The 11,773-nt window shown below is 39.8% G+C and overlaps 1 protein-coding gene across 6 annotated transcripts in view; it reads right to left on the bottom strand.

Annotated features, from left to right (window-relative positions):
• The window catches only part of eefsec (eukaryotic elongation factor, selenocysteine-tRNA-specific), a 103,153-nt gene that overhangs the window by 30,729 nt on the left and 60,651 nt on the right, over window positions 1-11,773 (bottom strand). For 4 of the 6 annotated variants that reach the window (XM_062038135.1, XM_062038136.1, XM_062038138.1 and 1 more), the window contains one exon: window positions 10,568-11,352. The exons of 1 other annotated variant lie outside the window; for it this stretch is intronic. In XM_062038135.1, coding sequence (XP_061894119.1) covers window positions 11,225-11,352 — 128 coding nt within the window. In that variant the 3' untranslated portion in view covers window positions 10,568-11,224. Of the gene's footprint in view, window positions 1-10,559; window positions 11,353-11,773 lie in introns of those variants that run through there. One more of the 6 variants, XM_062038140.1, reaches the window with a different exon arrangement.

The following is an 11,773-nucleotide window of genomic DNA, read 5'->3' as shown; positions in this document are numbered from 1 at the left end:
CAAGAAATAAGTGCTTGGTAAAGTTTAGGAAGTGATGCGAAAATATCAGATCTGAAGCACTCAAGAGCGTTTAGACTGGCAAAAAATACCCTACCTGTGTCACTTGAGGGGAATAAATTAGATTTGGTGTACTTTGTGAAGTACAAACTAAACCAGGTGTCAGTTTTGGAGTCCAAACACACCTCCAATATGACACGGGTGTTGCCTCCACGCGTGAAGCCCCTTGAACACCTGTGGGACATCTCCAGGACCAAGGATGTTTTTTTGTTGGCGAAAAAAGATGAGACTGATTAGTTGTACGAGTCAGAGGGAAGAACTACTAAACTGGATGACAAATGAAGCAAGAAAGCAAAATGGAGAGACAAGACAAGAAAATGTTTTTTTCCCTCTGCTCACCGTCTGCTTTTCTATAAGAGGAAGGACGGGAGATAAGACTAAAAGGACTGTCACTCAGGGAACAAACCTTCCACTGTCCCCCCTTGCTCCCACTCGCTCCACTCTCCTCACATTCCTGCTCAGATAGACTTGCTGACATCATCCATCACATATACTGCATCTATAATACACATACTGCACATATAATACACATACTGCATCTATAATACACATACTGCACATATAATACACATACTGCACATATAATACACATACTGCACATATAATACACATACTGCACATATAATACACATACTGCATCTATAATACACATACTGCACATATAATACACATACTGCACCCATAATACACATACTGCATCTATAATACACATACTGCACATATAATACACATACTGCACGTATAATACACATACTGCACATATAATACACATACTGCACATATAATACACATACTGCACATATAATACACATACTGCACATATAATACACATACTGCATCTATAATACACATACTGCACATATAATACACATACTGCATCTATAATACACATACTGCACATATAATACACATACTGCACGTATAATACACATACTGCACATATAATACACATACTGCACATATAATACACATACTGCATCTATAATACACATACTGCACATATAATACACATACTGCACGTATAATACACATACTGCACATATAATACACATACTGCACATATAATACACATACTGCATCTATAATACACATACTGCACATATAATACACATACTGCATCTATAATACACATACTGCACATATAATACACATACTGCATCTATAATACACATACTGCACATATAATACACATACTGCACGTATAATACACATACTGCACATATAATACACATACTGCATCTATAATACACATACTGCACATATAATACACATACTGCATCTATAATACACATACTGCACATATAATACACATACTGCATCTATAATACACATACTGCACATATAATACACATACTGCATCTATAATACACATACTGCACATATAATACACATACTGCATCTATAATACACATACTGCACATATAATACACATACTGCACGTATAATACACATACTGCACATATAATACACATACTGCACATATAATACACATACTGCACATATAATACACATACTGCATCTATAATACACATACTGCACATATAATACACATACTGCACGTATAATACACATACTGCACGTATAATACACATACTGCACATATAATACACATACTGCACATATAATACACATACTGCATCTATAATACACATACTGCACATATAAATACACATACTGCATCTATAATACACATACTGCACATATAATACACATACTGCATCTATAATACACATACTGCAACATATAATACACATACTGCACGTATAATACACATACTGACAACATATAATACACATACTGCACATATAATACACATACTGCATCTATAATACACATACTGCACATATAATACACATACTGCATCTATAATACACATACTGCACATATAATACACATACTGCATCTATTAATACACATACTGCACATATAATACACATACTGCACATATAATACACATACTGCACATATAATACACATACTGCACGTATAATACACATACTGCACATATAATACACATACTGCACGTATAATACACATACTGCATCTATAATACACATACTGCACATATAATACACATACTGCATCTATAATACACATACTGCACATATAATACACATACTGCATCTATAATACACATACTGCACATATAATTACACATACTGCACGTATAATACACATACTCGCACATATAATACACATACTGCACATATAATACACATACTGCATCTATAATACACATACTGCACATATAATACACATACTGCATCTATAATACACATACTGCACATATAATACACATACTGCATCTATAATACACATACTGCACATATAATACACATACTGCATCTATAATACACATACTGCACATATAATACACATACTGCACGTATAATACACATACTGCACATATAATACACATACTGCATCTATAATACACATACTGCACATATAATACACATACTGCATCTATAATACACATACTGCACATATAATACACATACTGCACATATAATACACATACTGCACATATAATACACATACTGCTCGTATAATACACATACTGCACATATAATACACATACTGCACGTATAATACACATACCTGCACATATAATACACATACTGCACATATAATACACATACTGCCCATATAATACACATACTGCACATATAATACACATACACATACTGCACGTATAATACACATACTGCACGTATAATACACATACTGCACATATAATACACATACTGCACATATAATACACATAACTGCACGTATAATACACATACTGCACGTATAATACACATACTGCACATATAATACACATACTGCACATATAATACACATAACTGCACATATAATACACATACTGCACGTATAATACACATACTGCACTTATAATTACACATACTGCACATATAATACACATACTGCACATATAATACACATACTGCACATATAATACACATACCTGCACATATAATACACATACTGCACATATAATACACGTTCTGCACGCATAATACACATACTGCACGTATAATACACATACTGCACGTATAATACACATACTGCACGTATAATACACATACTGCACATATAATACACATACTGCCACGTATAATTACACATACTGCATGTATAATACACATACTGCACCTATAATACACATACTGCACATATAATACACATACTGCACGTATAATACACATACTGCACATATAATACACATACTGCACGTATAATACACATACTGCACCTATAATACACTTACTGCACATATAATACACATACTGCACGTATAATACACATACTGCACATATAATACACATACTGCATCTATAATTCACATACTGCACCTATAATACACATACTGCACATATAATACACATACTGCACGTATAATACACATACTGCACATATAATACACATACTGCACATATAATACACATACTGCATGTATAATACACATACTGCACATATATACACATACTGCACGTATAATACACATACTGCACTATAATACACATACTGCACATATAATACACATACTGCACGTATAATACACATACTGCACATATAATACACATACTGCACATATAATACACATACTGCACCTATAATACACATACTGCACATATAATACACATACTGCACATATAATACACATACTGCACATATAATACACATACTGCACATATAATACACATACTGCACATATAATACACATCTGCACATATAATACACATACTGCACGTATAATACACATACTGCACATATAATACACATTCTGCACATATAATACACATACTGCACGTATAATACACATTATGCACGTATAATACACATACTGCACGTATAATACACATATGCACATATAATACACATACTGCATCTATAATACACATACTGCACGTGTAATACACATACTGCATCTATAATACACATACTGCACATATAATACACATACTGCACATATAATACACATACTGCACGTATAATACACATACTGCACCTATAATACACATACTGCACATATAATACACATACTGGACATATAATACACATACTGCACATATAATACACATACTGCACATATAATACACATACTGCACATATAATACACGTTATGCACGCATAATACACATACTGCACGTATAATACACATACTGCACGTATAATACACATACTGCACGTATAATACACATACTGCACATATAATACACATACTGCACGTATAATACACATACTGCAAATAATACACATACTGCACATATAATACACATTATGCACGTATAATACACATACTGCACATATAATACACATACTGCACATTTAATACACATACTGCACGTATAATACACATACTGCACGTATAATACACATACTGCACATATAATACACATACTGCACATATAATACACATTATGCACATATAATACACATACTGCACATATAATACACATACTGCACGTATAATACACATACTGCACATATAATACACATACTGCATCTATAATACACATACTGCACATATAATACACATACTGCACATATAATACACATAATGCACGTATAATACACATACTGCACATATAATACACATACTGCACGTATAATACACATACTGCACGTACAATACACATACTGCACATATAATACACATTCTGCACATATAATACACAGACTGCACATATAATACACATACTGCACGTATAATACACATTATGCACATATAATACACGTTCTGCACGTATAATACACATACTGCACATATAATACACATACTGCACATATAATACACATAATGCACATATAATAGACCTACTGCACATATAATACACATATAAAACACATACTGCACATATAATACACATGCTACACGTATAATACACAAACAATAAGTATAATACACAAACGACAGTTATATTACAGACATCATCATCTTTACAGCAGGCTTCAATCTGTTCAGAAACACTTCATTCATAAAAAACTACATTTAGAAGTGTGTGTGTGTGTGTGTGTGTGTGTGTGCATTGAAGCTCTCAGAGAAATATCAGTGCTGCAGTTTGGATTAGCGTTGCCATGGTTACCATGATAGGAATGTGTTCATTACTGTGCTTGTAGTTCATCATACTGACTGTTGGGTGTCATATTTGGCCACACGATACTTTAAAAGTGCAGCAGCGGTGTCCAACCAGGAATGCAGGGGGGGGGGGGGGGGGGGGGGTGGGGGTATATTTTTTTGGTTTAGTTTAGTCACTTTTGTGTCATTAGTGTCAATATTTCAACTTCTACTTACTCGATTATGCCTTTTGCTTTTTTCTGTCAGGTTTTCTGTGCTGTTCCACATGTTCTTGTATTCTTACAATGTGACGCAGGTGAATAAGAGCGAGCTGTGGGGGGCATATGGACCCCACTCCCCACTGCTGTTCAGTGGGTGTAGCTTGTTGCATCCTCGCTGTCAAATACAAACAACATGTGTACAAATTGTGCCAGAGTTTGTCTTTGCTAGCCAAAAATATCATGAGGAAAAATAAATAATAAGAAAAGCACTTTTTTTGTTGCTTTTACCTTCTGTGAATGTTGTCTATCTGTGTTGGCCCTGCGGTGAGGTGGCGACTTGTCCAGGGTGTACCCCGCCTTCCGCCCGATTGTAGCTGAGATAGGCTCCAGCACCCCCCGCGACCCCGAAAGGGATAAGCGGTAGAAAATGGATGGATGGATGGATGCTAGGGGTGTAACGGTACACAAAAATGTCGGTTCGGTACGTACCTCGGTTTAGAGGTCACGGTTCGGTTCATTTTCGGTACAGTAAGAAAACAACAAAATATACATTTTGGGGTTATTTATTCACCAAATTTGCACAATCTTCCACCAAAAATATTTTTCTTAGTGGAATATTTGATGTGAAGTAATGGGAACCTTGGATAGGTCAATAATTCATAATAACATTGCTTTTGACTCAATATTATGTTTTGAGCAATGACAGTTTGAAAGAAAAAAAACCAGCTTTGTTTTATTAGTCAACATTGCAACTTTTTCTAAGTTACATTTAACCTTTAAGCTTCATTATTTCACTTTTGGTATGTTTTTGTTTATTTTAATAGTATTTTTAGAAAGTGCCGTGGGCCTTTAAAACATTAGCTGTGGGCCGCAAATGGCCTCCGGGCACACTTTTGACACCCCTGCTATAGATAATAAAAAACTAAATGTGATAAATCTATGGATAAAAAGCAGAGCCTGGCGACGCATGCGCGTTTATCATAACTCTCTCTCTCTCTCTGTCTCTGCCCCTCCCTCACCAATGCTGCTGTGCGCACAATTTGTTTTGTTTTCAACCCCTTCTTAACCCTGAACGTACATTGAAAATACACGCAACCCTAACTCAAAATTGAGGCATTTAAGAAACTCCGCCCTGACAGCTCCGCAAAAGAGGACATGTCCGGTGAAAAGAGGACGTATGGTCAGTCTATCCTAGCCCGTTAGCTGCTAGCATGCCGTGTGTTGTGTCAGGGTGTGGACTATGGCGGGTTTGTTTTTCCGAGATGCAATAAAAGTTGGAGCGGACATGGCGTGAAGTTGAATACATGATTTAATTTTAACAATAAAAAAGGAATAAACAAAAAAGCGCTCACAGTGGAGGTAACAACTTGACTATGGAAACAAAAGAACAAGGAAGTGCAACCAGGAACTAAAAAGAGTCCAAAAAACAAACACATGGCCAAAACAAAAACATGAACAGACATGACAGAACCCCCCCCCTTACGGACAGATCCCAGATGTCCAAAAAAACAGGATCAAGTGTCATGGGAGGGTGGGAGGGGGACATGGCGGTGGGTCGCCAGGCCAAGTGGCCCCGAATCCACCGAGGCATAGTCATGTGGCGGCGGCGAGTGGAACGCCGCCGCCACAGGCAAGGTGGGCGACCCAGGAAGGGCCACATGCGTGGCCGACGAAGAGGTGGGCGCACTTGGCGTGGAGGACGACCAGGTAGTGGCCACTTTCGTGGCAGACGAGGAGGCAGGCGCGTCGTCATCATGGCAGGCGGCGAAGCTTGGCGTGGCGCGTCAGGCGGCGAAGCCTGGCGTGGCGGGTAAGGCGGCGAAGCTTGGCGTGGCGTGTAAGGCGGCGAAGCTTGGCGTGGCGGGTCTTGGTCTTGGCGTGGTGGGTCTTGGTCTTGGCGAGGGTCTTGGTCTTGCCGAGGGTCTTGGTCTTGGCGGGGGTCTTGGTCTTGGCGGGGGTCTTGGTCTTGGTCTTGGCGAGGGTCTTGGTCTTGGTCTTGGCGAGGGTCTTGGTCTTTGCGAGGGTCTTGGTCTCGGCGAGGGTCTTGGTCACTTGGCGGTTCTTGTCTTGGCATGGGTGCTTGGTCTTGGAGTGGAGCTGCGACTGGCGGCACTTGGCGTCGTGGAGCTGCGACTGGCGGCACTTGACGTCGTGGAGCTGCGACTGGCGGCACTTGGCGTCGTGGAGCTGCCACTGGCGGCACTTGGCGTCGTGGAGCTGCGACTGGCGGCACTTGGCGTTGTGGAGCTGCGACTGGCGGCACTTGGCGTCGTGAAGCTGCGACTGGCGGCACTTGGCGTTGTGCAGCTGCGACTGGCGGCACTTGGCGGCGTGGAGCTGCGACTGGTGGCGCTTGGCGTGGAGCTGCGACTGGTGGCGCTTGGCGTGGAGCTGCGACTGGTGGCGCTTGGCGTGGAGCTGGAGGCTGTGGCTTCGCAGGTCGAAAGACTGGTGGTGGTGGTCGTGCTGGAGGCTGTGGCTTGGCGTGACGAAGACTGGTGGTGGTGGTCGTGCTGGAGGCTGTGGCTTGGCGTGACGAAAGACTGGTGGTGGTGGTCGTGCTGGAGGCTGTGGCTTGGCGTGACGATGAGCGACCCCACCTGAACAGCTCCCAGCCCTAGCCCCCCCCCCTCAAGAAGCGGATACCAGACGTGCTCCCCGCGGTCTGGAACCGTCTTTTGGGGTGGGTGGAGGGAGGTCAGGAGGGGGGCAAAATCCTCCCCTTTAAATTGTCCATAAAGTCTTTGTTTTTCTACCTGGGACTTTGTGGGTGAGAAAAAAATGTTTGTGACATGGGCGTGGCTTGAGTCCTGGGGGGCGGGGCATGAAAACTGGGTGACTGTGATTGACAGGATATAGAATTTGGAAAATAAATCTCCAGGTCTCTGGCGTGCTCCTTGAGCTGCCAGGCTGGCTGTCTTCCATCTCCGCCCGGAGGGGGAGGAGCCCGCGGGAGTGGTGCATCCTCTCCACTCGCGGAAGTCTTTCCTTGGCGACGTTTCCGGGACGGAGCGACGCGCCGATCGGCACCAGCTTGCCTCTGGGCCCCCACATCATCCCCCTGCGCTCCCTGGGGGAAAAGCGCAGTGTTTCCGCTTCCATAGCGCGCAGGACTTCCCACGCTCCCTCGTCCAACTTTTTTGCGGAAAAACGTTCTTGTGTTGGCGACCTTCTGTCAGGGTGTGGACTATGGCGGGTTTGTTTTTCCGAGATGCAATAAAAGTTGGAGCGGACATGGCGTGAAGTTGAATACATGATTTAATTTTAACAATAAAAAAGGGAATAAACAAGAAGCGAGGTAACAACTTGACTATGGAAACAAAAGAACAAGGAAGTGCAACCAGGAACTAAAAAGAGTCCAAAAAACAAACACATGGCCAAACAAAAACATGAACAGACATGACATGTTGTGCCTCGGTGTGCATTGTTTACACAACGTGCGTTACGCTACCTAATATGTCCCGTGTGGAAACTCGTTCGGTACACCTACGAACCGAACCGGAACCCCCGTACCAAAACGGTTCAATACAAATACACCAGGGGTGTCCAAAGTGCGGCCCGCAGGTAATTTTTTAACGGCCCCACGACACATTCTAAGAATACGATAAAAAAAAATTAAAAACGTGGTATGAAAGAGCAAACAGGTGAAATGTAACAAGAAAATGTTGCAATGTTTACTCTAATAACACAAAGCTGCCATGTAGGCTGTTTCTTTCTTTAAAAAATAATATTTAATCAAAATCAACGTCATTATGAATTATTGACCTATTCAAGGCTCCAATTACGACACATCAAATATTCCACTTTGAGATATTCTTTGGGGAAAATGTTGCATATTTTGTGTTTGCCATATACAAAACTGAGCTGTTGTTTTTTCAAAAGAAGGGCCTAAAACGAACAAACAAAAAACATAAACAACAATAAAACTTAGAATTGACGGACAGATCTGAAGCTGATCTCGAGATTATTGTGCTAAAAGTAATCAGTAAAAAAAAAAAGTATAATTTATTTTTAACACTTTAATGAGTAGGACCCTTTTGGATCCCCAATAATTTTAGTGGGATTTTTTTTAAGGCTCCAATTATTTTATAATCTCAAATATTCTACTTAAAAATTTAATTGGGGAAAATATTGCATATTTGGTGGGGGTTTTTTCCATAAAAAACCTGGGTTTTCTTTGACAAAAAGGGCATACAACTTAAATGTTTAAAAACGTTTTTTTTGACAGATAGACCTAATGTTGATCTAGAGATTTAAACTTTTAATAATAATAATAATACTAAATAATGACACATTTTTTAAATATTTTTTTGACCAAAACTCTTTGGTTCACCGGGATCAAGCCTGAGTGGCGGCCTAAATGTATATTTTTTTATACATTTATTGTATTGGTTTTAAAATAAAAAAATATCAAAATGGCCCCCGCTCGCTTTGATTTTTCAGTGTGCGGCCCTCAGTGGAAAAAGTTTGGAGGCCCCTGAAATACACGTACCGTTACACCCCTAATGGATGCTTTTAAAACTTCTCGTATTGGGGGAAGCTGTGTTGCTATGGTGACTGCAACGCAAAGGCTTGTATCAATTCTCCACGTACCCAAAAGAGCTACAATTTCAACAGACCTACACTACCGTTCAAAAGTTTGGGGTCACATGTAAATGTCCTTATTTTTGAAGGAAAGCACTGTACTTTTCAATGAAGATAACTTTAAACTAGTTTTAACTTTGAAGAAATACACTCTATACATTGCTAATGTGGTAAATGACTATTCTAGCTGCAAATGTCTGGTTTTTGGTGCAATATCTACATAGGTGTATAGAGGCCCATTTCCAGCAACTATCACTCCAGTGTTCTAATGGTACAATGTGTTTGCTCATTGGCTCAGAAGGCTAATTGATGATTAGAAAACCCTTGTGCAATCATGTTCACACATCTGAAAACAGTTTAGGTCGTTACAGAAGCTACAAAAGTGACCTTCCTTTGAGCAGATTGAGTTTCTGGAGCATCACATTTGTGGGGTCAATTAAACGCTCAAAAATGGCCAGAAAAAGAGAACTTTTATCTGAAACTCGACAGTCTATTCTTGTTCTTAGAAATGAAGGCTATTCCACAAAATTGTGTGGGTGACCCAAACTTTTGAACAGTAGTGTACATTTAGGGGGAAAAAACAGCAGATATTTCAAAGCACAAGCACTTAAAAAGACAAATGTTGAAATGAAGTAAACAGTGTGTGAATAATCACCAAGAATAATTTCACAAAACAAAAACATTTTTATTATTATTATGTGTCTTCTACTAACTGCTGTTCAATCTCATTTCTGTATGAGTCAGCGTGATTCAAACGGTTTATTTTGTATATTTTGAGTTATGAAAACATTCCGTAAAATCGTATTTACTCTCGGTCAATAAAGCACAGCTGAAGCACGGATGCGGAAAAAAAATGAACAGCAAAGGGAGCTTCAGATTAGATTTGTTTTATTTTAAATCTGACATAATTAACATTTTGGGGACCAAAACCTTTCATCTGCTGTCATTACAAGAAATGAGGTTGAAAAAAAACTAGAGTGCGCCATGGAAATAACAAACGTGACCTTTGAAACCAGCGCCGGCAAGAAAGAGATAAGAACATGATTGTTTTTATAATGCAACTTAGAAGATGCAGATGGAAACGCTCCATTATTGGCTCATCTGATTTCAGCGAATTATGGAGAGAAGGTAAATTGAGTTCATCGCAAATAAAACATTGTGTTTGCGGTTACATCATTCGATATCATTTCTCACGTTCCCCTCGGAAAGCGAACGCTGCGGAGATCTCCGAGGGAACCGTACTCAAATCACAACTGAACCATCTTCTTGTGGGGGTCAAAGACGTAGCGCTTGAAATTCAAGTGAATGCTAACGTGAGGTGCGTCCGCTTTGGGCTCCTCTTCGTTGGCAGCGTCTCTGCCGCCCCCCTTCCCCTTTTTCTTGCCAGACGAGGACAGCAACCGCTTGGTTCCGGGCGAAGACCCTCTGAAGAGAAGATCCGCAGACAAGTCAAGCTAATGATCATTTTACACCCTGTATCACGGCAGACTATACAATGCAAATACAAATGAGCCATCTCTCTAGACCAGTGGTTCTTAACCTGGGTTCGATGGAACCCTAGGGGTTCGGTGAGTCGGGCTCACACTGCAAAAAGTCAATGTTCAAAAACAAGAAAAAAAAATACAAAAATTAGGGGTATTTTATTTGAATTAAGCAAAATTATCTGCCAATAGAACAAAAAAATTCGGCTTGTAAAGACTTTCCAAAACAAGTAAAATGAGCTAACCTCAGTGAACCAAAAATACCTTAAAATAAGTAGGTTCTCACTAATATTTGATCAATCGAGTGGTGTCCGAATTCTCCGTCAGGTAAGGGGAGGGGAAGCGCTGACACTAGGGCTGCAACT

Source organism: Entelurus aequoreus, linkage group LG26 (assembly GCF_033978785.1).
Source record: "Entelurus aequoreus isolate RoL-2023_Sb linkage group LG26, RoL_Eaeq_v1.1, whole genome shotgun sequence".
In the NCBI taxonomy this organism is placed as follows: Eukaryota; Metazoa; Chordata; class Actinopteri; order Syngnathiformes; family Syngnathidae; genus Entelurus; species Entelurus aequoreus.
This window is presented reverse-complemented; position numbering and strand designations above follow the sequence as displayed.